Genomic DNA, 27,555 nt, shown 5'->3' on the forward strand with positions numbered 1-27,555 from the left:
GGTCACACTGAAGACAAGAGCCATAGAGAGCACATTGCAGTGCTTGCACCAGTTGAGGATGGTAGAGCCCATACTAGTTAAGGAGCTGGGAAGAGGCAGTTATCCATATAATTTGTGGGTCCCAAAGAAGGGGACTCCTTTCATACCATCCAAGACTTGAAGGGAGTCACTTCCCTTCAGATGCCACACTTTCACATAAAGATGTTGTCACAATCTCAAGGAAAGTGAACCCTTGGGCTGTGACCAGAGACTGGCTAGCAGCAGGCGAATCACCCAGACTAGGATTGGAGCTGGAACAGGAACCTGGAGTGGAGCTGGCTTGGCAGGAACAGGGTGAAGAAACAGGGTACAAACTTGGCTAGACAGACAAGACGGAACTCAGGGCAAGGCAAACAAAGCAGAGCAGAAGGCTAGACAGAACAGGTAGAACAATCAGAAGAGCAGTAAACACTAGAACACTCTAGAGAGCTCATTGCACAGGCAAAGTTTAAATGTCCCACAGTTCCTTGAGAGCCCTCACTGATGATGTCATGCCCTTAGGAATGAGGCTTGACGCGCACAGAATCACCAGAGTGAGGCTTGGATACTGGGACGTCAGAGTGAGATTTGGATGACTCTTGAGTGAGGCTTGGAAGCTGGGATGTCGGAGCAGGACTAGAACAATCTCTGGAATATGGCTTGAGAAGGCAGTCCGTAAGAGCCTCAGAACCTGGCCACCGGAGGAAGAGGTGAGTCTGGGCAGGGGGGCATGGCCACAACTGTGACAGTACCTCTCCCTCAAGGCTCCTGTAGACTCCGGAGGAGATCTGGGCTTCCAGGGGCATTTTCAGTGGAATCTGCTAATGAGCTTTGGAGCATGAACATGAACTGCAGGACTGGAAGTTGAGAGCAAGTCTGGAACTTGAAAACAGGACTGGAGCTGGGGTAATACCACAGCCCGCTGGCTTCCATGGGCTGTCCTTGATATCATAGGCCCACCTAGCAGCAGGGATGTCCTGAACCCCATATCTAGGGTCCAGTTCTTCAGACATAGTATAAGACATCAGAGTTTGAGGAGTTTTCTTAGGACAAATGCTGGACAGTCTGAATCTTTTATGTAGTGATAGAAGAGGTCTTACTCTGAAAGGAGCTCCCTCCCAGGGACAGGCTTGCAGTGTCCTTGCTCGCTTGATGTGGAGACTGGGTTGTCACTTGTTGCTCCAGACAAGCTACGGGCAGGATCCATCTGGAGTGGAATATCTGGAATACAGGCGGTGGCTAGGGTGTCAGCAGAATCGTCAGAAGAATCCAGGCAATGCTGTTCACAGGCATTACTCCAAGCCGTAATGTCACCACTCTCCCAGTCTAAGATTGGATTATTTTCTGTAGCCAGGGTTAAACCCAAGGCAATGGACTGCACAGATGCCTGAAGCACATAGAAGGTAATGTTTTCCCTGTGATCTCCGATACATAGGCGTACTGGGATAGTCTGAGTTCTTATTGAACATGACCATAGACTGAAGAGACCGGAATGGTCTTGGGTAACTCTTGCGTAGGGATGTTGAACTGCCAGACCAGGGCTTCCTCTATGAAGTTTCCCTCTGCCCCGGAATCCAGGAAAACCTCAGTACGCTCCTGTTCTGACCTGGTTTTACAGCCTGCCTCACTGACACAGACTACTCAATAATTACTGTGGATTCTTTTGGATTCGTATTAGGTAAATGAGACTTTTTATTAGAGGTTCATTATTGTCTAAGATGCACAATGATGAAGATATATATACAATGATTAAGCTATATAACTGAAAAGAAACAATCATTCTCCGAAGACAAGCAGGCTGCTTGTTCTCACGATTGGGTGATGTCCGACGGCAGCCCCAGATCGGAAGATCTTCCTAGCAACAAAGTTTGCTAGCCCTCGCGTGCACATGCACAAACATCTTCCCGCCTGTAGCGCGAGCGTGCTCCTCAGTCTCTTCTTTTCCGCGGCTCAGGACGGCTGTTTACAGCGGTTCTGTGTCCGAGAGGCCCTCGCTGCATTTTTGCCGCTTTTCTTTCCATTTTTCGCAGAGTTTCAGCGTGTTTATTGAGTTTGCTCATATTCTCCGTTAAAAAAAAGTTTCCTCTATTTCGTTAGTTTTTCCCCGTAAGTTTCCTTTCCTTTGTCGTGAACGGCCATTTTGGCTGCCCGTGCGGGTTTTTTCCCTTTTTTGATGTCTTGTTTTCGGCGCCGGTGCGATTTTTCCGCCCATGTCCTCGAAGCCTGCCAGCGACTTCAAGAAGTGCATGCGGTGCAGTCGGACAATCTCGCTCACTGATAGGCATGTCTCGTGTCTTCAGTGTTTGGGGGCTGGTCATCGTCCCATCGCCTGCATGCTGTGTCTTCAGCTAAAAAAGAGGACCCAGGCGGCGAGATCGGCTCAGTGGAACCTGTTGTTCGGAGCCCAGTCCGGTCCGACGTCGATGGAGCCAGCGGTACCGAGATCATCGCCGTTATTGATGTCGGCATCGGAGGGTGCATCGACGTCCGGAGCGCAGGTGATGGCTGTCCAGAGATCCCACGTTGGTAGCAGTGAGCCATCGAGTGGGTCTCCACCTGCCTCGCAGGCTCCTGCGGTACAGACCCCCCCCCCCCCCGGGATGCCCTTTGGACCCAGCCATGAGGAGACGTGTGGATTCCACATCCTCATCGGTACCGGGAGGTACCGCTGACGTGCTTCGAGCGAAGGTGAAGAAGCACCGTCATCGGTCACCTTCCTATCACAGTACCGAGAGCTCCGGGGCGCCAAGGGAATCGGCACCCAGAAGTGTAAACACCGGGAGGACCGCTCACCCTCCATTCAGGAGGTGTCGATGTGCACTTCTCCGGACAGCCTAGTACCACCTCCGCGCCCCAGACAGATTCTGTCCTCGTCGCCGGAACCGGCCCTGCAGCCTTGCTCGACGGACACACTAGACGAGCGCCTCCGAGCCATACTTCCGGGGATCTGGAAGGACTGCTTGCGACCTTCTGCTCCGGTGCTGTCGGGTACCGTCGAGAGATGCGGCGGTTGGCTCCCCGCCCATGGTGAGGACAGCGACGTCGGTACTGCTTGCGGAATCGGCGTGCGCTGCCACCCAAGTTGACTCCCTGTCAACGGTGCTGTAGGGAGCTTCGTCGCTGGCGGCGAGGGAGTCTTCTTCTCGGACATCGCCATAGAGGACTTAGTTCCTCGGTGTCGAGACGTGCTCGGCTTCGGACTGAAGTTTCGTGAACTGTGTCTGATACCGAAGGTGAGGCCTCGTGGAAGGCAGAGAAAGACCCCAGATATTTCTCTGATGAGGAGTCTTGTGGTCTTCCTTCCTTCTGATCCCACTCCTTCGCCAGAGAGAAAGCTTTTTCCCCCTGAGAGTCTCTTTCTCGTCCTTTGTCCGGGAAATGTCTACGGCCATTCCCTTCCCAGTGGTTACTGAGGATGAGCCCAGGGCTGAGATGTTTGAAGTCCTGGACTATCCTTCGCCACCTAAGGAGTCGTCCACTGTTCCCCTTCATAATGTCCTTGAAGCAGACATTGTTGGCGAACTGGATGAAACCCTTAAGTAATCCCACTATCCCCCAAAAGATTGCAGTCCCAGTATCGGATCCACGGGGACCCAGAGTTGATGAAGACCCAGTTGCCTCATGACTCTGGAGTTGTGGATCTGGCTCTCAAGAAAGTCAAGAGCACTAGAGATTACGCCTCTGCGCCCCCGGGGGAGGGAGTCTAGGACTCTGGACTTTTTTGGGAGGAAGGCCTACCATTCTGCTTATGCTCGTGTCCAAGATTTCAGTCCTCAGCTCTACACGAGCATTCACTTGCAGAACAATGTGAGGCAGCTGACGGACTTGGTCGATAAGCTCCCCGTGGAGCAGGGTCAAGCCTTTTCAGGAGGTGGTCAGGCAGCTGAAGGTGTGTCGCAAATTCCTGTCCCAGGGGTGTTTATGACCTTTTGATGTTGTGTCCAGGGCCGCTGCTCAAGGTATAGTGATGCGCAGACTTTCATGGCTGCGTGCCTCGACCTGGAGATAGAGTCCAGCAGCGGATTGCGGATGCTCCTTGCCGGGGGGGGATAACATTTTTGGGTGAGCGGGTCGAACAGGTGGTAGAACAGCTCCACCAGCGGGACACCGCATTCGACAAACTCTCCCACCGGGCGCCTTCAGCATCTACCTCATCAGGTAGAATCCAGTTTTTATGGGAGGAGGAGGAATGCTCCCTACGCTTATAATAAGCATAGGTACAATCCACCTGCCTGCCAGCCTGCTTAGGCTAAGCCCTAGCGCGCTCGTTCATGTCAACAGCGTGCGCCTCAACAGGCCCCTGCAGCTCCCCAGCAAAAGCAAGGGGCGGGCTTTCGACTGGCACCAGCGAGCATAGCAGAGATAAGTGTCCGTGCCGGACGATCTGCCGTAAGGAGGGAGGTTAAAGTTTTTTTCACCAAAGGTGGCCTCTCGTAACCTCCGACCGGGGGTTCTCCAAATAGGTCTGGCTAGGATACTCCCTCAGTTTGCTCTCCAAACCTCCAAATTGCCCACCGGGAGCTCAGTCCTTCAGCTTCCAGCACAAGCAGGTACTTGCAGAGGAACTCTCCGCCCTTCTCAGCGCCAGTCAAGCCCGTGCCACCGGGGCAGGAAGGGCTGGGATTCTATTCCAGGTACTTCCTTGTGGAAAAGAAAACAGGGGGGATGTGTCCCATCCTAGACCTAAGGGCCCTGAACAACATTCTGGTCCGAGAAAAGTTCAGGATGCTTTCCCTGGGCACCCTTCTTCCCATGATGCAGAGAAAAACGATTGGCTATGGCTCTGGACTTAAAGGATGCTTATACTCACATCCTGATACTGCTAGCTCACAGACAGTATCTTCGATTCCGTCTGGGAACACAGCATTTTCAGTTCTGTGTGTTACCATTTGGTCTCGCCTCTGCGCCCAGGATGTTCACAAAAAGCCTGGCAGTCGTGGCGGCGTCTCTACGCAAGCTGGGAGTGCATGTGTTCCTTTATCTCGATGATTGGCTGGTAAAGAACACCTCGGAGGCAAGAGCTCTACAGTCCATGCAGATAACTATTCAACTCCTGAAGCTATTAGGGTTTGTGATAAATTATCCAAAGTCCCATCTTCTTCCAGTACAAAGACTCGAATTTATAGGAGCTCTGCTAGACTCCCAGACTGCTCATGCCTACCTTCCCGAGATGAGGACAATCTTCTGTCCCTTGTTTACTACTACTACTACTATTTAGCATTTCTATAGCGCTACAAGGCATACGCAGCGCTGCACAAACATAGAAGAAAGACAGTCCCTGCTCAAAGAGCTTACAATCTAATAGACGAAAAATAAATAAAGTAATCAAATCAATTAATGTGAACGGGAAGGAAGAGAGGAGGGTAGGTGGAGGCGAGTGGTTACAAGTGTTTCCTGGGTACAAGCATCTCAGCAGATCACAGCTCGGCAGATGTTGAGATTGCTCAGCCATATGGCCTCCACAGTTCATGCGACTCCCATGGCCCGTCTTCACATGCGATCAGCTCAATGGACCCTAGCTTCCCAGTGGTTTCAAGCTGCGGGAAATCTAAAGGACGTGATCCAACTGTCCACGAGTTTTCTCACCTCCCTGCATTGGTGGACAATTCGCTCCAATTTGACCCCTGGGACGTCCCTTTCAAATTCCTCAGCCACAAAAAGTGCTGACAATGGATGCGTCTCTCCTGGGATGGGGAGCTCATGTCGATGGGCTTCACACTCCAGGGAGTTGGTCCCTCCAGGAAATAGGTTTCAGATCAGTCTCCTGGAGTTGCGAGCGGTCCTGGAACGCGCTAAAGGCTTTCAGAGATCGGCTGTCTCATCAATTATTCAAATTCAGACAGACAATCAGGTTGCCATGTATTACATCAACAAGCAGGGAGGGGCACCGGATCTCGCCCCCTGTATCAGGAAGCCGTCAGGATGTGGCTTTGGGCTCGCCAACACGGCATGTTTCTCCAAGCCACGTATCTGGCGTGCGTAAACCAACAGTCTGGTCCGACAGGTTGAGCGGATAATGCAGCCTTACGAGTGGTCTCTCAACTCGAGTAGTACACAAGATCTTTCAAGCGTGGGCACCCCCTTGGTAGAATCATTTTGCCACTCAGGTCAACCACAAGGTCCCTCAGTTCTGTTCCAGACTTCAGGCCCACGGCAGACTAGCGTCGGATGCCTTTCTCCTTCATTGGGGAAGGGCCTCCTGTACACGTATCCTCCTATACCCTTAGTAGGGAGACTTTGCTGAAACTCAACAGGATCGTGGAACCATGATTCTGATAGCTCCCTTCTGGCCATGTCAGATCTGGTTCCTCTTCTTCTGGAGTTGTCCTCCGAAGAACCATGAGATTGGAGTGTGTTCAACCCTCATCACTCAGAACGCGGGGGCGCTTCTGCATTGCAAACCTCCAGTCCCTGGCTCTCACGGCCTGGATGTTGAGAGCATAGGACTTTGCCTCCTTGGGTCTTTCTGAGGGTGTCCTCCCGAGTCTTGCTTGCTTCCAGAAAAGATTCCACGAAGAGGTATTATTCTTTCAAATGGAAGAGGTTTGCCGTCTGGTTGTGACAGCAAGGCCCAGATCCTCGTTCTTGTTCCTACACGGACCCTGCTTGATACCTTCTGCACTTGTCCAAGTCTGGTCCTCAGCACACTCGGAAGGGGTTCACCTTAGCGCAATTATGCTTTTCATTATCGTGTAGAGGGTAAGCCTATCTCGGGACAGCCTTTAGTTGTTTGCTTTTGTCAGAGCCCCCTATCAAGCCTCCTACAGTGTCATGGGATCTCAATGTCATTCTCACCCAGCTGATGAAACCTCCTTTTGAGCCACTGAATTCCTGCCATCTGAAGTACTTGACCTGGAAGGTCATTTTCCCTCCGCACTCACCCTAAGTTCTTGCCAAAGGTGGTGTTGGAGTTCCGTCTGAACCAGTCAATTGTCTTGCCAACATTCTTTTCCCGTCCTCATACCCGCCCTGCTGAATGTCAGTTGCACACATTGGACTGCAAGCGAGCATTGGCCTTCTATGTGGAGCGGACAAGCCCACATAGACAGTCCTCCCAAATGTTGTTTCTTTTGATCCCAACAGAAGGGAAGTGTCTGTCGGGAAACGCACCATCTCAAATTGGCTAGCAGATTGCATATCCTTCACTTACGCCCAAACTGGGCTGACTCTTGAAGGTCATGTCACGGCTCATAGTGTTAGAGCCATGGCTGCGTCAGTGGCCCACTTGAAGTCAGCCACTATTGAAGAGATTTGCAAGGCTGCGACGTGGTCATCTGTCCACACATTCACATCTCATTACTGTCTACAGCAGGATACCCAACGCGACAGTCGGTTTGGGCAGTCGATGCTGCAGAATCTGTTTCGGGTTTAGAATTAAACTCCACCCCCCTAGGCCCAGTTTTATTCTGTTCCAGGCTGCACTCTCAGTTGGTTCTATTTAGGTCAATCTCGGTTATATCCTCGGCGTTGCGAGGCCCAATTGACCACTGTTTGTTGTTTTGAGTGAGCCTGGGTGCTAGGGATACCTCAATCGTGAGAATAAGCAGCCTGCTTGTCCTCGGAGAAAGCAAAATTACTTACCTGTAGCAGGTATTTTCTGAGGACAGCAGGCTGATTGTTCTCACAACCCCTCCCTTCTCCCCTTTGGAGTTGTGTCTTCCCTTGTCTTTTGCTTTCTACTGGACTGAGGAGCACGCTTGCGCTACGGGCGGGAAGATGGTGTTGCATGCGTGGTTTGCGCATGTGCACGCGAGGGCTAGCAAACTTTGTTGCTAGAAAGATCTTCCGATCCTGGGGCTACCGTCGGACGTCACTCAATCGTGAGAACAATCAGCCTGCTGTCCTCGGAGAATACCTGCTACAGGTAAGTAACTTCGCTTTACATCACTGGTCACTACATCCAAGCAAAGCTAGGAGTTTCTAGACCAGGAAAAGAAGCAATAATACACTATACATACATCATAACTATATATACATCACTGTCCTTAATCTCTACATCCAGGCTCTTATCAGCTGGGGGGGGGGGGGGCCTGTTCACAGCGAAAGCCAGGAGTTCTTTGACCAGAAAATATAGTACTCTGCGCAGTACATACGTTACTCACAGACGAGCTCCCAATTTCACTGCAGAAATTCCCCTTTTTATAGGCTTAGAACTCATGTTCAGAGCTAAGGAAAATTACAGAATGCTTGAGAATTTCTCTGTTTTGGTAAACAAGCCATACAAAATATGCTTGAATGTGGTCACATGTTTCTCAGTCCAGGTGGCCAGTCTGAACGCGAAACAGGCTCCACCTCTCCCTTCACATACCAAATTAATTTGAGCTGTGTCTTATCTTCCACATTCCAAATTATTTCACACAAACAGAATTACTTCTAATCAAAAATACAGACCCCCGAGTGCACTGTCAGTCAAGGCAGAGTTGAAAAACAGTCTTTAAAATCTTCCATTACAGCGCCTCTCCTTGATCTAAGTCAAACACTGCTGGAATTAGGAATTAAGTGCAAAGAGGATCCGGGGATAGGCCCAGCATGGTTCCTACAGCCAGAGCTTGGTTCAAGGGTCCAGACTTATTAGGGCACCTGAACACAGTGTCCATTCTCACCACAATACAGACATAGATTAAGGGTCCGACACCTCTGTTTTTCTTGTACTGAGAGGGAAGAGCAACCGAATTGCATGGGTTTTACAGGATCAAGAGCAGGGCCCTCCCTCAAACTTGGGAGCATATGGATGATACTGATAGCTTGGTTCCTTCATAGTTGTCTTTTCTGAGGTGCACTGTTATAGAAATTTCCCTTTACCGAAGAAACTCGCAGAACTCTGGTTTCAATCATATTTATTTATTTGTAGCGCTTATACCCTGCATTTTCCCACTGATCTTTATTTGTAAATCAACCTGCATGCAGGGAGAGACTACCAAAACATAAAGAAAGAAGTACAGCAGTCTATCAGTATTGATTCACTGTAACCTTAAATAGCCAGGAATACTGTTATCTCACAATCACCAGGTGCTATAGTTCTGGTTAACCAATAACAAGAGAAGAAAGAAAATATGGTGATTCCTTTCCTTGCCCTTCCAGCTACACTTGAAAAGATCAAAGCAAAAATAGTGAGGCATTGGGATTTTCTGATCTGTTAGCATTTCCTGTTCTTTGGATTTGTGAACTATTCTGGTCAAGGTCAGCTTCATGCAGACTAGCACAAGATACATTCTCCATCCTTTAGGGCCACAGTATATAGTACATGACTCTTGATATTTCACTTATCTCTAAGGTATTCATAAAATAATTGAAGACAACCCTTTAGCTTTGGAATTCCTAACTGTTGTGTTGGGGAAAAAAAATAAATCACAACTGAAATTTGAATTATAGAAAGGTGCCGCCAAAGTCTGTCGGCAAAATAACTCGGAGAATGGGATTAAACTTGTCTTTTCAAACCTGTTGTGTGTGATTTTAAAAAATGGGCTACATTGGACTGAAGATTCCAGGGCAATAAACCCCTCCAAATAATGACCCAATGCATTTCTATAAAATTTTAACTTCTAGAGTTATAGAAACTTAGTGAAATGTTGCTGTTAAGGAATCTTTCATTTCACATTACCCTCTGCAACTGTCCAAATGCACGCATACCCATACAGAAGAGTTGGAAAGAATCCATGAGCCATTGTCCTTATGCTTTCCTTGCATGGCATCTTGCTTGTCAATGGCAAGAATTTATTGTAGAATCCATTACAGGTTGGTATTTGATAGCAGAATACATAAGAACTTAAGAATAGCCATACTGGGTCAGACCAGTCGTCCATATAGCCCAGTATCCTGTTTTCTAAACAGTGGCCAAGCCATGTCACAAATACCTGGCAGAAACCCAAATCGTGGCAACATTCCATACTACAGATCCCAGGGCAAACAGTTGCTTCCCCATGTCTGTCTCAATAGCAGATTATGGACTTTTCCTCCAGGAATTTGTCCTAACAGTTTTTAAACCCAAATACACTAACCGCTGTTACCACATCCTCCGGCAAAGAGTTCCAGAGCTTAACTATTCATTGAGTGAAAAAAATATTTCCTCCTATTTGTTTTAAAAGTACTTCCATGTAACTTCCTCGAGTGTCCCCTAGTCTTTGTACTTTTGGAACGAGTGAAAAAAAATCGATTTACTTCTACTCATTCTACACCACTCAGGTTTTGTAGCCCTCAATCATATCTCCCCTCATCCATCTCTTTTCCAAGCTGAAGAGTCCTAACCTCTTTTTACCTTTCCTCATACAAGAGGAGTTCCATCCTCCTTATCATGTTGGTCGCTCTTCTTTGAACCTTTTTCAATTCTGCTATATCTTTTTTGAGATATGGCGACCAGAACTGAATGCAGTATTCAAGGTGCGGACGCACCATGGAGCAATACAAAGGCATTATAGTATTTTCGGTCTTATTCACCATCCCTTTCCTAATAATTTGTAGCATCCTGTTTGTTTTTGTGGCCGCCGCCACACACTGAGCAAAAGATTTCAGCATATCTACAATGACACCTAGATTTTTTTTTTCTTGAGTGCTGACCCCTCATGAGGAACTTTATCATAAGCTTTCTGAAAATCTAGGTATACTACGTCAACTGGCTCACCTTTATCCACATGTTTATTCACACCTTCAAAGCAATGAAGCAAATTGGTGAGGCAAGACTTCCCTTGGCTAAACCCATGCTGACTCTGTCCCATTAAACCATGTTTGTCTATGTGTTCTGTAATTTTATTCTTTTGTAGTAGTTTCCATTATTTTGCCTGGCGCCGACATCAGGCTTACCGGTCTGTAATTTCCCAGATCACCCCTAGAACCCTTTTTAAAAATCGGTATTACAAGGTTGTGTGGTAACTCCTGTATATACACAAAGCTTCTGGATTGTTCTGATCTCAGAGCTTTCATGGAGTAGAGGAGTAGCCTAGTAGAGATGTGGCTTGAGAACCAGAGAATTCCACTACAGTGCCTTGTAAATCTTGGTAAGTCACTTAATCCTCCATTGCCACAGGTACAAAACTGCTTGTGAGCCCTCCAGGGACAAACTTACCTACTGTATCTCAATTCACAGAGATTCAATATCTTTTGCACTTCCAGGTAGTATATAAAACTGAAGGGGGAAATACAGTAGAGGTCTATAAAATTCTGAATGGAGTGAAATGGGTAAATGTGAATTAGTTGTTTTCTCTTTCAAAAAGTACAAGAAAAAAGACTAGGGGATACGTCATGAAGTTTTAAGTGGCACATTTAAAATAAACAGAAAATATTTTTTCACTTAGGTGTAGTTAAACTCTGGAATTCTTTGCCAGAGCATGTGGTAAAAGCAATGAATGTAGCTGGGTAAAAAGTCTGGATAAATATCTGGAGGAAAAGTCCATAAACTTGTTAAGATAGGTCTGGGGAAAGCCACAGCTTATCCCTGGCGTTCAGTAGTGTGGAATCCTGTTATTTTCTGGGACTTTGCCAGGTGGTTGTAACCTGGACTTACCAGTTTTGCAAACAGGATGCAGGGCTCGATAGATTCTTGGTCTGACCCAGTATGGCAACTCTTATGTTCTAAATTAATATTAAAAAGTTAGTGCCACTGGTTGAGGCCAGCCAAATTTCAGTTTTGGTTATGGGTGCCAAAACAAAACCGTTTCTGCCCAGTTTTGGTTTCAGCTGAGAGTTATTTTTACTTTTTGGCATAATTTCGGTTTTGGGCTGAAAATGACCATATGTTTGTTGGAAATTGAAAATTTTGCTTGACTGCATCCTCCCCCACCCGTAGAGCTTCCCTGGATCTATCTTACAATGCCTGGTGGTCTAGGGATGTAGTTGGGGCAGAAGCGTCCCAAGTTACTCCTGCCCATTCAGTCTTGTTTTTAAAAATGCTGCTTGACTGGGCATTCTTCTGTCCTGACTACACCATTAGACCACCATGGATTGTAAGGTAGTCGTTGGGGGGAGACTTTGTACTTTTTATTTTTTTTTTAACTAGTTGCATGCAGGTATGATCTTGCAATCTTGCACAATTTATTTTTGTTACATTTGTACCCCGCGCTTTCCCACTCATGGCAGGCTCAATGCGGTGGGCAATGGAGGGTTAAGTGACTTGCCCAGAGTCACAAGGAGCTGCCTGTGCTGGGAATCGAACTCAGTTCCTCAGTTCCCCAGGACCAAAGTCCACCACCCTAACCACTAGGCCACAGTTTATATGGTAAATATAGTGCTTCAAATAAATGCTTTTGTTACAAAATTTTAAGTGTAAATTTGGGGCTTAGGAATTGGCCTCTCTGGAGTTAAAAAAAACAAAACAGAAAATAAAAACCATAGTGCGTTTTCAGTGGCTGACTTTGCCCCACATTCAAAGTGACAGCTGACATTATATTAGTTGCAGTCTGTGTGTAGAGGCTTTGCATGGATGTAAAATATAGTTTTTTTGTTATTTAAATTTATATTCAGGCTTGGCTACTATAGTTTTTTTTTGTTATTTAAATTTATATTCAGGCTTGGATACTGTAGTTTTATCAGAGGAGTACAGACTGCAGGCTCTGACAATCCCAAGCAGCTTTCACTGGTTCACATTCACACAACTAAACTTTAAAAAGTTTTCGGTTGGTGATTTTTGGTTTCGGGTGAAAGTTTTCAGAAAGTTTTGGTGGCAGGTTGTTTCAGCTGAAACTGAAAAAAGCGGTTTGTCACCTTCTACAGTGGTTGACATCGCCCATCATTAAGGACATACTTTACTTGACAAATATTCAGTTCATTTGTGTGCCTTCAATTTTAGTGCATGCAAAATCAAACATGTGTAGTTTGTGCACAAACTTGAAAAAAAACAAATGAACTTTCTGCACATAGTACTTCACATACTAAAAGTTAAATGAATGAACTCAGGGGAAAAATTCCGAAAATATTTTGGCTGTTCACATTCTTGCCCATTGTTTCAGGTAAGCAGTTGCAAGTAACCAGCTGTATGTTTACTATTCTGAATCTAAGTAAAATGAGTACTGTAAGCACTGATTTCAAGTATTTTTAAAATTTTTGGGGTGTGTAAAAACAATGCATGTGTGTAATAGTGGTTAAAAGCAGAGTAAATATACAATATGATTTCTGATACTTGATAGGATTTTGAATTAGAAACTGACCTAGAATAGTTGGGGGGGGGGGGGGGGGGGGTCAGCAATTACTGGGTTGTGGGCTGAGCAAGAGCTGGAGAGAGCCAGCAGTGTACACAGCATCAACTAATTGAAAAAAAGAGGCAGGAGGTCAATCAGTGCTCTCAGCAGCTGCTGACAGAGCATCAGGACCCCAGCTTACACTGGGCTTTAGGAAGGGACACTGCTGGAGATGAGTAATGCTAAACAAACAAACAAAAGCCACATAGTTGCTCTAGATCTGGTTTATAGGTAGAAAAACATTTACTTCTGTTTTCTTTAGGCTCCTTTTACTGCTCTTAACCAGAAAGACCTGGCAGAAAAGATAAAGGAAGGGAAGTTTAGACGAATTCCATATCGCTACTCGGATGAATTGAATGCAGTTATTACAAAGATGCTAAATGTAAAGGTAACAGTAGCAACATCCCTTTTAGTTTTACACTTTGAGTATATGTCTAATAAAGTATGTACAGTGCCTTGTAAGTCTTCACAACATTGCACATTTTTCAGTTTCTGTTGTTTAAACATGTTAGTATGCATTAAAATAGGAATTTTTCAATCTACACATTATACTCTTCACGTCTAACATGAGAGAATAGTTGTAGAATATTCAAGACCAAGAATACAAAATGACTTGATCTGCATATGTCTTTACACCCTTTGTCTTAGCAAGCCCAATTTGTTATCAACTAGACCAGTCTACAAACATGGGTTTTGCTCCCCTTCTAGAAGGCAGATGCAAGAAAAACTAGACTGCTTCTATCAGCTCTTATTCTGTCACCAGCAGATATTAGACATGCAACCTGTGTAGCTGCAGATTACTTTTAAAGAATAAGGGTTTGGTTCCTGGGTCTGTTAGTTTGATTATTGCTCCCAGCGCCACATTCAGATGGCCTCCTGGCACAGAGGGTGTGATTGGTACCCCCCCCCCCCCCGGCTTGTGGTGTAATAATTGGCAACCTGATTGTCTGTTTGAATGAGCACAATTTGGTGAGACAACCGATCTATTAAAGCCTTTAGATCTTTCCAGATTGACAGGAGCGTCAGAAGATTGATCTGAAGATCTCTTTCCTGGGAGGACCAAGCTCCTTCAGTGTGTGAAGCCTATCCACACAAGCTCCCCAACCCAGAAGAGATGCATCAGTCATCGGCACCTTTTGCGGCTGAGGAATTTGGAATGGAAATCCCGCAGTCAATTTGGTTCAAAATGGTCCACCACAGAAGAGAGTGAACAAGCTCTAGGTACACTAGGATGACACCACTGAGAAGCTAGAGTCCATTGAGCTGATCTCATGGGTGTTGTGTATATTGTGGATGCCATGTGGTCCTCAACATTTGCCGAGCCGTGACCTACTTCGAGGCTCGAACCTGACAAGCCAGTGCGAATAGAGTGTCTGCTGTTGGATCCAGGAGAAAGGCTCGAACCTTCTGTGTATTGAGCAGGGCTTAAATTAATTCCAGTTGCTGAGTTGGGCGAAGATGGGATTTGGGGTAGTTTAAAATGAACCCTAGTAGCTAGAGCACCAGAATAGTCCTCTGCATGGACTCTTGAGCACTGTCCTACGACGCACTCTTCACCAGTCAATCGTCGAGATAAGGGAACACATGGACTCCAGTCTGCGTAGCGATTCAGTGACTACTGCTAGACATTTGGTAAATACCCTGGGAGCTGATGCAAGGTGAAAAGGCAGCACACGGTACTGGTAGTGATGTGTTCCCAGCCAAAATTGTAGATACCTCTGATGGGCTGGAAGTATCAGGATGTGATTATATGCATCCTTTAAGTCCAGAGAACATAGCCAATCATTTTCCTGAATCATGGGTAGAAGGGTGTTCAGGGAAACCATCTTGAACTTCTCTTTGACCAGGAATTTGTTCAGGGCCCTTACGTCTAGGATGGAATGCATTCCCCCTGTTTTCTTTTGCACGAGGAAGTACCTGGAATAGAATCCCCGCCCTTCCTTCCCTGGTGGAACAGGCTTGATCGCATGGACCTTCAGAAGGGCTGAGAGTTCCTCTGCAAGTACCTTCTCATGCTGAGAGCTGAAGTAATGAACTCTTGTTGGGCAATTTGGAGGTTTTATACACCAATTTAGGGCATATCAAAGCTGGACTATTTGGAGAAAGGGAAAGAAATGGAACTTGATATACTGCCTTTCTGTGGTTTTTACAACTACATTCAAAGTGGTTTACATAGTATATACAGTTACTTATATGTACCTGGGGCAGTGGAGGGTTAAGTGACTTGCCTAGAGTCACAAGGAGCTCCCACCAGTCGGAGGTTATAAGGAGCCATCTTTCATGGAAAGCTTCAGCCTCCCTCCCAACTGGTAAGTCGTCCGGTATGAACACTTTGACAGCGGCTGTGCTCTGCTGGAGCCGTCAAAAGCTTGCCCCTTGCTTTGACTGCAAGCAGCAGGGGCCTTAAGCATACGTTGTTGACACGAATGAGTGCACTTGAGCTGGGCCTCAGCAGGCTGGCTAGAGGAGGTGGCATACCTACATCTCTGGGGTAGTAGGCACCCCTCCTCAACTTGCCAAAAGACCACCTAGATGAGGAGGCAGATGCAGAAGGCTGTCCAGGAGAGAGAAGAGATGGTATCAACGTGTTTCTTGATTTGGTCAGCAACCGCCTCCATTTGTCCAAAAGGGTTCCCCCCCTCCCCCCCAACATGGCATCCGCCAACCTCTGCTGAACCGAAGGTTCCAAGTCAGAAACACATAGCCATTAGAGTCTGCTCACTGCTATACTCTGGACAGAGATCCTGGATGCCACATCAAAGGTGTCATAGGTGTGCTTGGCCATCTGGAGTACTGACTCGTCCTGTTCCAGTGGGAGAGTCAGCTAAGTCTACCAACTTGCACACTTAGTCCCACAATTACACACTCATAAAGAGCTGGTGAGATTGTATATGGGACATGAGCATTTGAGGCCTGGATCATCTTCCTTCCGAAAGAGTCCAAGGTCCTAACTTCTCTGCCTGTTGACGCCAAGGCATAGTCTCTTGAACTTCTGGCTCTTTTGAGGGGGTGGATTCCACCACCATGGAATAAGGCAACTGGGTCTTTTCAGATCTAAGTGTGCTGTGGATCTGGTACATCGTGTTGATCTTATTGGGCAAGACAGGGACTGACAGGGGGACTCCAATTGTGAATGAGGACTTCCTGGAGTACCTCGTGAAGGACATTCACAGCCTCCCTAGGAGGAGACTTGTAGTCCAGGACCTCGAGCATCTTGGCCCTGTGCTCATCCTCAGCCATTACCTCCACAAAAGAGGGAAATGAAAATCTCTCTAGAGGAGGTTTTCTCCTTTAAAGCAGAGAGGAGGGTTCAGAGGGGATGCCATAGGACTCATTCTCCGAAAAGTACCTTGGATCCTCCACGAGCTTTCATTATCTGTATGAGACAGCAACTCCTTGTGGGAGGACTGAGACTGAGCCTTCCTTGATTTAGAGGAGCCCAGCGGTTACCTGAGGATAGGCCGAGGCCTTCTTCCAAGGGTCCTGCATTTCCCTCCTCTTCCAGACCTCACTTCTGTGAAGCTCGCAGGTATCGCCCGGGGGGGGGGGGGGGGGGGGGGGGGGGGGGGGGGGGGGGGCGCTCTGCTGGGTTTTCTCAACGTGCCCGTTTTCAGCAGAGAAACTCCTTTCACTCGGACAAACGCTCCGCAGCGGCCGGGTCTCGGCCTGGAGTTCAGGGGTGTCCTCCACAATGATGGGACGCCAGTTCACTCCTCTATTCCTGCAGTAGGAGAACATCTTTTTCCCTCTTTCTAGAGGAGTGGACCAAGATTGCCTCGGATCAGTGGGTCTTGGACCTGATCAGAGAAGGTTACCGATTGGAATTCGGTGCCCTGGTGAGAGACGTGTTTGTGGAGTCCCGATGCAGCACTGCTGTAAAACGGGCGGCGGATGAGGAGACCTTGCAAGTCTTGCTGCACCTTGGAGCGGTGATCCCGGTGCCTCCCGCCGAACGCGACTGCAGCCGTTATTCCATTTATTTTGTCATGCCTCGAAAAGACGGGTCTTTCAGACCGATCCTCGACTTAAGAAGAGTCAACAAGGCCCTAAGAGTACGACACTTTTGCATGGAAACCCTGTGCTCTGTAATTGCAGCGGTACAGCCCAGAAGAGAGTCTCATGTCTCTGGACCTAAAAGAAGCTTACTTGCACATTCCTATTTGGCCCCCGCATCAGCGGTTTCTCCAGTTTGCGGTGTTGGGACAACATTTCCAGTTCCGGGCCTTGCCGTTCAGCCTAGCCACAGGTAATTGTGGTGGTAGCTGCCTGTCTCAGACGAGAGGGTATCAGAGTTCACCCATATCTCGACGAGTGGCTCATCAGAGCGAATTCGGCAGTCGAAAGTCGTCTGGTCACAGCCAGAGTGATTACAGTCCTGCAGACTCTAGGCTGGGTGGTCAATATGCCCAAAAGTCACCTTACCCCCTCTCAGTCTCTCGAGTATTTGGGGGTCCGGTTTGACACGGCCTCGGGGTTTGTCTTTCTCCCCGACCAACGGCCGTGCAAGCTTCAGAATCGGGTCCGTCTGCTCCTGCGGATGCCTCACCCGCAAGCTTGGGACTTTGTCCAGCTGCTGGGGTCGTTGACGGCCACCTTGGAGGTGGTTCCATGGGCGAGAGGTCATATGAGGCCTCTGCAGATTGCCCTGCTTCAACAATGGTCTCCGATTTTTCCAGGAATATCAACGCAGACTAACATGGCTCCCTGCGGCCTGGCTCAGTATGGAGTGGTGGCTCTCGGTCAGGATGCTGCGCCAAGGAATGCCGCTTGCGCTTCCTTCTTGGTGCCTGGTTATAACGGATGCCAGCCTTTTGGGCTGGGGAGCGCATTGCCAGTGAAGCTATGCTCAGGGTCAATGGACAACTGTGGAAATGGGGTGGTCCATCAATCGCTTGGAACTGGGAGCGATATTCCAGGCTCTTGTGGCCTTCCAAAAGATTCTGAAGGGGCTTGCTGTCCGGGTCCTGTCGGACAACACGACAGCAGTGGCCTACATAAATCATCAGGGTGGCACTCAGTGCAGGGCCCTGGCCGCGGAGGCCGCTCAGATTTGCCACTGGGCCGAGCTCCACCTGCAGCTTCTGTTAGCAGCTTACATAGCAGGTCAGAGCAATGTGCAATCTGATTTTCTCAGCAGGCATCAAATCGACCCGGTGGAATGGGAACTGGCAGAAGTGTTTTTCTTCAGATTTGTGCCAAATGGGGGACACCCGGAATGGATCTATTTTATTTTTATTTATTTATTGCATTTGTATCCCACATTATCCCACCTATTTGCAGGCTCAAGGTGGCTTACATTTTATTATGACAGTACCATTACAGGATAACAGATACAATTAGTGATGTGTGGAACTTGTGAAGGGGTAGATGGAAGTGATAAGGGGTGGATATAAATGTTAGACTTTCATAGCTGAGTGGGATGATGATCTTAGATAGCACATCTATGGGTTATCTTTGTAGGCCTTGTTGAAGAAATAAGGCTTTAGAGATCTAATGGCATCAAGTGCAAACGCCAAAGTCCCTCACTTTTTCAGCAGAAGGAGAGATCCTCACTCAGCAGGGTGGGATGCTCTGGCTCAACCCTGGCCCTCGGGCCTCCTGTATGTGTTCCCACCTTGGCCCTTGATAGGGCGAGACCTCCTTCGGATTCGACTACACCGGGGACTGGTGATTCTTATCGCACCGGACTGGTCAAGGCATCCGTGGTATGCGGATCTCCTTAGGATGATGGTGGAGGCTTCATTGCATTTGCCCCTCGTGCCAAACCTGGTGGTTCAGGGTCCGGTGTCTATGGAGGATCCATGCCGATTTGGTCTTACGGCCTGGCTCTTGAGAGGGCGCAATTGAGAGACAAGGGCTATTCTAGCAAGGTCATTTCCACTCTCTTGCAGGCCCGCAAGCGGTCCACCTCCGCAGCTTATGCTGAGATCTGGCACAAGTTTGAGGCGTGATGTGTTTCAAAGGCGATCACATCCACGAGGGCTACTGTCTCGCCGGTGCTGGACTTTTTGCAGGATGGCTTACAAAAAGGCCTGGCTTACAATTCCCTGCGGGTTCAAGTGGCAGCATTGGCATGCTTTCAAGGGAAAGTCTCTGGCTGCTCATCCAGACATTTCCCAATTTCTCAGAGGGGTGCTGCGGCTCCGCCCTCCAGTGTGGTCGCCTTACCCGACCTGGGGCTGGTGTTGAAGGCTCTCCAGTGTTCACCTTTTGAGCCGCTTAAGCGAGCTTCAGAGAAGGATGTGACTCTCAAGACAGTCTTTTTGGTGGCCATGACATCGGCTAGACGCGTGTCTGAGCTTCAGGCGCTGTCCTGTCGGGACCCTTTTCTACAATTCTCGGAGTCCGGAGTAACGTTACTTACGGTGCCTTCCTTCCTGCCTAAGGTGGTTTCAGCGTTTCACCGGAACCAGCCCATTTTTCTTCCTTCCTTTTCTAGGGAAGATTTCCCGGACTCCTTTGGGCAGTTACATCTTTTGGATGTCTGCAGGGCTCTGTTGCAGTATCTACAGATGTCAAATGACTTCAGGACTTCTGATCACCTTTTTGTATTGTTGACAGGTCCTTGAAACGGGTGCCCAGCGTCTAAGGCTACTATAGCCCGTTGGCTCAAGGAAGTCATTTTTTCTGCGTATCTGATTTCAGGCCGGTTTCCGCCTGAAGTGTTTAAGGCGCATTCAACGAGAGCGATTTCCTCCTCGTGAGCTGAAACGGGTGCACTCTTTCTTCAAGAGGTCTGTAGTGCGGCTACTTGGGCTTCTCAGCTCTCTTTTGTCCGGCATTACAGGCTGGATGTTGCAGCGAAGATGGACGTGATTTTTGGAGCACAAGTGCTTGCTTGCGGTGTGGCCTGTTCCCACCCTAAGTAGCAAGTGCTTTTGTACATCCCATCAGTTAATGGATTCATCTGCTGCTGATGACAAGGAAGGGAAAATTAGGTTCTTACCTTGGTAATTTTCTTTCCTTTATGCACAGCAGATGAATCCATGATCCCTCCCTGGCTGACTTTGTTGTTGTTTGTTCAGTTCTTTTATGCAGATATATATATCTCATCGGGATAAGTTGGAAACCAGTTTTCAGAATTTCTACATATTGTTCCATGACAGCAGCTTGAGATCGTCTCTCCTTTGATGCTCCTGTTCTGGGGCAGTTGTTCGCAGTGAGGAAAGTGTTATTCTACCTTTATGACTCACTCTGCTTTGGAAATCTCAAATACTGAAGGCAGTTGGGGCTAGCCATCCAAGGGTCACTGTGGTTTTTCAGTGTTCTCTTATCTCCACCTGCTGGTAGGCGGATACAACCCATCAGTTAATGGATTCATCTGCTGTGACTAAAGGAAAGAAAATTACCAAGGTAAGAACCTAATTTTCCCATATATAATCAAAGCCTTCCGACCACATTTTTCAATACATGGCCTTAAAACAGCCCAGTGATTACACAGTATTAAACATTCATATTTTGGATGTTTTATTTTAGAAAATGGCAGTTCATTTTGCACGTTTTCAGCACAAGAATGTCCTCACTTTATTTTTGAACTGGTAATCAGTAGCAATAAAATAAAACAGAGAAAAGAAAATAAGATGATACCTTTTTTATTGGACTAACAATACATTTTTTTATTATCTTTCGAAGGTAACCTTTCTTCATCAGACCAGAAATAATCAAATGTTGATAACAGTATATATAAGTGAAGTATCAAAGCATTCAAGTGACAGACTCACAGGATGAGGGTGGGGTGGGTTAGGTGAGGGACAGACAGATATGCATGGTAATAAGAGGGTGACAAAGCAGCAGAATTTTATGTTTTATAGTCTGCTAGAAAACCCAAATCTTTAAGTCCTGTCTGGTGGGTTTCAAAATATTTAATCATTCTGACTTAAAAGGTCTTATGTTCCTGGATTGTCTTAAAGTTTCCTTTTAGTATTATCACCATAAAATCATTGATATAGTGTTCTGGTTTTGTAAAGTGCTGCCTCACAGAGGTGACAGCCTGGTTGGCACTGGCATCTTTCATATGATGTCTATGTAAATTAAATCTCTTTAGCATCTGACTTGTTTATCCAATATAGCACCCTGGAAATAACAGTATTTTTCCTGTTCGAAAATGGGTTTGAGGTGGACTTTTTTTTTTTTTAAGACGCTATGAGCAGGATATCTCCATTCTTGAATGTTCACATCTTCATAGAATCCAAAAGGAACAGGTATAACCTAAATTAGTATATCTTGGAGAGGTGAGCAAAAAAGGGGTTATAAACATGTTTGACTTCTTCTGAAAGCTTTCATGTAATTTTATTTCCTTTTTCCCTTTTAAGGATTACTTAAGACCATCAGTTGAAGACATTCTGCAGCATTCCGTAATAGCAAACTGGGTTACAGAAGAGCAAAGGAAAATTTCAGAAAAGAAAGTACGAAGGACCTCCGAAGCAGAGCATGTCCAACATTTGGATCCTGGAGCAGTTGATCTTAAGCTGAAAGAACAACAGCTCCAAGAGCGGGAGAGAGCCCTGAAAAGCAGGGAAGAGAGATTAGAGCGTAAGTTATCTTCACATTTTGTATTTTTATTGATACTAGTATTTCCCCCCCTAAACTACTCCCCCTCCCCTCCCTGTTCCCTACCCCCCTCCCCACCCCCCCTTTTCCCTTATATATCCAATAACAAGCAGAGGTTACAGGAGCAGCAGCAACGGGGATTATAGGTTCAATATCTGGCTCCGGACCATTGGGGTCAAGGTTTCCCAAAAGGGTGCCCATCTTCATTCAAATTGTTGTCTTCTTATCCGTGGCTGGTTCCGCATTGCCAGATGTTCTGTACGTAAAAGTATAAGCATTTGAGATCGCCAATATTGCAGTGATGGTGGTTTGTTCCCCAGCCACTCCTGCAGGATTGCTTTTTTCGCTACTACTGTAGCTCTTTTTACAAAGTCTGTGAATCCCTTCGGCGTTGGCTTGCTTAGCCTTGGGTGTCCAAAAAGCAACTTTGGATCATATGTCCATCTTCGGGACCAGAGTTCTGTCACTAGAGCGTAAGTTATAATAATAATAATAATAATACAGGAAATACCAGATAATAGAACTCGCCTGTCAACACTTTCAACCAAGATTTTAATTTAAACAAAGTAAAATATTTAACGACTAGGTTTTTTTATGTTCATGATCTGAGCTATACATAGTTGGGGGTTTTTTTAATACGTTTTTGCTTTCTTTGTCTGTTTTGATGTAGTTTTTCCTTTTATTTTAATCTTCATAAGATGTTGGAGACCTGCACTAGAGATCAATCTACAAGATCCTGCAGCCTCAGTATCCGAAGTGTTCTGCGATTTTTTTTTTTTCGCCATTCAAAAATTAGTCTGTAGAGTTGAAAAGGACCATCAACATTTTAATATTTTTTTTAAATCTGGAATTAAACTTCATGCAATCAACATCTAGATTAGAAAAAAAAGTCTTATCTTTGAATATCATAGGAATCCATCTTTCAAACTGCCTTCAGTTTTCTGAAAAGTCAGCCATTGAATCATTTTTAACTAATAACTAGGAATTTTCAATTGAGCTGCATAACATGAAGCAATAATGTATCACTTAACAAAATTAATCACATTAAACTACACTAGCATTACAAATGCTAGTATTAAGGTAATAACATCTAAGATCAATGATCAGCATCTGATTCTGAATCTTACTTTCATTTTATTTTCAGGGACTTCAGTAAACTGAAGATTTTGCATTGATTGAAATTTCACTGCTTTTTGGCATTAGCTTGTGGTGTACCTAGTTCAAATACAATTAAGTTTACTTACTGTAGAAAGTAGGGAAATCTGAAACAGCCAAGCAGCAGAGATGATGAGAGGCTGCATTGTGCAAAGGTCCAGCAACCACACTGTTTGAGCAATGTGCCAGGTTCGGCAGTACATTCTGGAGCTCTGCAAAATACCCATAGATGTTCTGTATTCTTAAACATTTGAAAAAACTAAAGTCCTATCACCATAATGTTACATTTTTCTTTTTTAAATGTGAAGTTTACAACTGCCTTAAGGTAATCAGATATCGCCCCAAGGTTCCTCTCCTGGTATGTGTTCATCAGCCTCTCCTCCTCCTATCGCTTACAGATCCTTTGGGCCTTTGCACCCCAAATATATCACAATGCAGTTTTTCACATTTAATTTGATCTAAAGCACTTACTCGGCTTAACCATAAAGTTATAGGCAGATTTTAGACAGAATTTATAAAATATCTTGCAAGCTTGCAATATCTGTCTCTAGCAGTTTTTTTTTCAGCAAAAACACGTAACTTCAAATTCTCCGAGGACAAGCAGGCTGCTTGTTCTCACTGATGGGTGACGTCCACGGCAGCCCCTCCAATCGGAAACTTCACTAGCAAAGTCCTTTGCTAGTCCTCGCGCGCCCGCGCGCACCGCGCATGCGCGGCCGTCTTCCCGCCCGAAACCGGCTCGAGCCGGCCAGTCTTCTTTTGTCCGCACTCGGTACGGTCGTTTTTTCGCCGTGTCGAGCCCCGGAAAGTCGACCTCGCGCGTCCAAAGTTTTTTTGAGCGTGTTTTTTCTTCGGAAAAGCTTTCTTCTAGTGCGGGAAGTGCTCCGGAAACCCTCCCCGGGTTTCGTGTCAATCCTCCCCGTACTTCCAGCTTTTTGCCCCGATAAGTTTTCTTTCGTCGTCGGGGTAGGCCTCTTTCGGCCTCGGTCGAGATTTTTCTCCCTCTAAATTTTGGTGCTTCAATTTTCGCCATTTCGGCTTTTGATTTCGCCGGCGTGATTTTTCCGCCCATGACATCGAAGCCTTCCAGCGGCTTCAAGAAGTGCACCCAGTGCGCCCGGGTTATCTCGCTCACTGATCGACACTCGTCGTGTCTTCAGTGTCTGGGGGCTAAGCACCGCCCTCAGAACTGCAGTCTGTGTTCCCTGCTTCAAAGGCGGACTCAGGTAGCGAGACTAGCCCAGTGGAACGTGTTGTTCTCGGGCTCTTCGTCGGCATCGGCACCGGGATCTTCGAGTGCATCGACGTCGTCAGCGTCCAGACCATCTTCCTCGGCCGCCCTTGCATCGAGTGCATCGAGGCATCGGGCCTCTGCATCGGCGCCGAGACATCGGATAGCTGCATCGACGTCGGTGGTACCGGGACCTCGTCTCCTGATGTCGTCGGACGGTGGTGCATCGAGTGGAGTGCAGGTGAGGGCTGTCCATTCCCCTGCTGGTGGCGGTGAGCCCTCGGGTGGGTCTCCTCCTACCCTGAGGGCTCCTGCGGTACAGCCCCCCCGAGATCGACCTTCTTCGGTCTCGGCCCCGAGGAAGCGACGGATGGATTCTACGTCCTCCTCGTCGGTGCCGGGGAGCTCCGGTGACATGCTTCGGAAGAAATCGAAGAAGCATCGACACCGGTCTCCTCCCCGTGTCGGCACCGAGAGCTCTGGGTCGCCGAGGGATTCGGCACCCAGCAGGCATCGGCACCGAGAGGACCGCTCACCCTCTGTTCAAGAGGTGTCGATGCGCTCCACTCTGGACAGCCCGGAACAGCCTCCTCGCCCGGAACAGGTTCTGACGTCGACGCCTGCATCGACCTCTCAGCCTTTTTCTGCAGCCACTCTGAACGAGAGCCTCCGGGCCGTTCTCCCAGAGATTCTGGGAGAGCTGTTGCGCCCTACCCCTCCGGTACCGGCGGTGCTTGCGCCTCCGGTACCGTCGAGCGTGGCGCCGGCTGGCCCATCGCCCAGGTTGAGGTCCCCGACGTCGGTACCGCGTGCGGTGCCGACCGCGGCCACCTCCCAGGAGGGCTCCCCGACTACGTCGGCGGAGGGAGCTTCGCCGATGCGGGCGAGGGAGTCTTCCTCTCGACGCCCCCGTCGTGGACGTGGTTCCACTGAGTCGAGCAGGGCGAGGTTGCAGACACAGGTTCGGGAACTTGTGTCTGACACCGAGGGTGAGGCCTCGTGGGAGGAAGAGGAAGACCCCAGATATTTCTCTGACGAGGAGTCTGAGGGTCTTCCGTCTGATCCCACTCCCTCTCCTGAAAGGCAGCTTTCTCCTCCTGAGAGCCTGTCTTTCGCTTCCTTTGTCCGGGAGATGTCTACGGCCATCCCCTTCCCGGTGGTTGTGGAGGACGAGCCCAGGGCTGAAATGTTTGAGCTCCTGGACTATCCTTCTCCACCTAAGGAAGCGTCCACTGTTCCCTTGCACCATGTCCTAAAAAAGACATTGCTTGCGAACTGGACAAAACCCTTAACTAATCCCCACATTCCCAAGAAGATCGAGTCCCAGTACCGGATCCATGGGGACCCAGAGCTGATGCGCACTCAGTTGCCTCATGACTCTGGAGTTGTGGATTTGGCCCTAAAGAAGGCTAAGAGTTCTAGGGAACATGCTTCGGCGCCCCCGGGCAAGGACGCTAGAACCTTAGACTCCTTTGGGAGGAAGGCCTACCATTCCTCTATGCTCGTGTCCAAGATTCAGTCTTACCAGCTCTACACGAGCATACACATGCGGAACAATGTGCGGCAGTTGGCGGGCTTGGTTGATGCTCTTCCCCCCGAGCAAGCCAAGCCTTTTCAGGAGGTGGTCAGGCAGCTGAAGGCGTGCAGAAAATTCCTGGCCAGAGGAGTTTATGACACTTTTGATGTTGCGTCCAGGGCCGCTGCTCAAGGTGTGGTGATGCGCAGGCTCTCATGGCTGCGTGCCGCCGACCTGGAGAATAGACTCCAGCAGCGGATTGCGGACTCGCCTTGCCGTGCTGACAATATTTTTGGCGAAAAAGTTGAACAGGTGGTAGAGTCTCTCCACCAGCGGGACACCGCATTCGACAAATTCGCCCGCCGGCAGCCTTCAGCCTCTACCTCTACAGGTAGACGATTTTTCGGGGGAAGGAAGACTGTTCCCTACTCTTCTGGCAAGAGTAGGTACAATCCTCCTTCCCGACAGCCTGCGGCCCAGGCTAAGCCCCAGCGCGCTCGCTCTCGTCAGCAGCGTGCGACTCAGCAAGGCCCCGCGGCTCCCCAGCAAAAGCAAGGGGCGAGCTTTTGACTGGCTCCAGCAGAGCATAGCCGACATCCAAGTGTCCGTGCCGGGCGACCTGCCAGTCGGAGGGAGGTTGAAAGCTTTTCACCAAAGGTGGCCTCTCATAACCTCCGATCAGTGGGTTCTGCAAATAGTCCGGCAGGGATACACCCTCAATTTGACATCAAAACCTCCAAATTGTCCACCGGGAGCTCAGTCTTACAGCTTCCAACACAAGAAGGTACTTGCAGAGGAACTCTCCGCCCTTCTCAGCGCCAATGCGGTCGAGCCCGTGCCATCCGGGCAAGAAGGGCTGGGATTCTATTCCAGGTACTTCCTTGTGGAAAAGAAAACAGGGGGGATGCGTCCCATCCTAGACCTAAGGGCCCTGAACAAATATCTCGAAAAAGAAAAGTTCAGGATGCTTTCCCTGGGCACCCTTCTCCCCATGATTCAGCAAAACGATTGGCTATGCTCTCTGGACTTGAAGGATGCCTACACACACATCCCGATACTGCCAGCTCACAGACAGTATCTGCGATTTCAGGTGGGCACACGCCACTTCCAGTACTGTGTGCTACCCTTTGGGCTCGCCTCTGCGCCCAGGGTGTTCACAAAGTGCCTAGCTGTGGTAGCAGCGGCACTCCGCAGGCTGGGGGTGCACGTGTTCCCATATCTCGACGATTGGCTGGTAAAGAACACATCAGAGGCAGGAGCCCTGCAGTCCATGCGGATGACTATTCGCCTACTGGAACTACTGGGGTTTGTGATAAATTATCCAAAGTCCCACCTTCTCCCAGCGCAGAGACTCGAATTCATAGGAGCTCTGCTGGATTCTCGGACGGCTCGCGCCTATCTCCCAGAGACGAGAGCCAACAACTTGTTGTCCCTCGTCTCACGGGTGCGAGCGTCCCAGCAGATCACAGCTCGGCAGATGTTGAGATTGCTGGGCCACATGGCCTCCACAGTTCATGTGACTCCCATGGCCCGCCTTCACATGAGATCTGCTCAATGGACCCTGGCCTCTCAGTGGTATCAGGCCGCCGGAGGTCTAGAGGACGTGATCCACCTGTCCACGAGTTTTCTCGACTCCCTGTATTGGTGGATGATTTGCTCCAATTTGACTCTGGGACGTCCCTTCCAAATTCCTCAGCCACAAAAAGTGCTGACCACGGATGCGTCCCTCCTGGGATGGGGAGCTCATGTCAATGGGCTCCACACCCAAGGAAGCTGGTCCCTCCAGGAACGCGATCTGCAGATCAATCTTCTGGAGTTACGAGCGATCTGGAACGCTCTGAAGGCTTTCAGAGATCGGCTGTCCCACCAAATTATCCAAATTCAGACAGACAACCAGGTTGCCATGTACTATGTCAACA

At 48.1% G+C, this 27,555-nt stretch overlaps 1 protein-coding gene across 1 annotated transcript in view; it reads left to right on the top strand.

The window, feature by feature from the left end:
• The window catches only part of NEK2 (NIMA related kinase 2), a 162,721-nt gene that overhangs the window by 80,573 nt on the left and 54,593 nt on the right, over positions 1-27,555 (top strand). Inside the window, 2 exon segments of the mRNA XM_030196073.1 lie at positions 13,447-13,572; positions 21,497-21,716. Of these exon segments, the coding sequence (XP_030051933.1) occupies positions 13,447-13,572; positions 21,497-21,716 (346 nt within the window).

This window comes from Microcaecilia unicolor, chromosome 3 (assembly GCF_901765095.1).
Source record: "Microcaecilia unicolor chromosome 3, aMicUni1.1, whole genome shotgun sequence".
Lineage (NCBI taxonomy): Eukaryota > Metazoa > Chordata > Amphibia > Gymnophiona > Siphonopidae > Microcaecilia > Microcaecilia unicolor.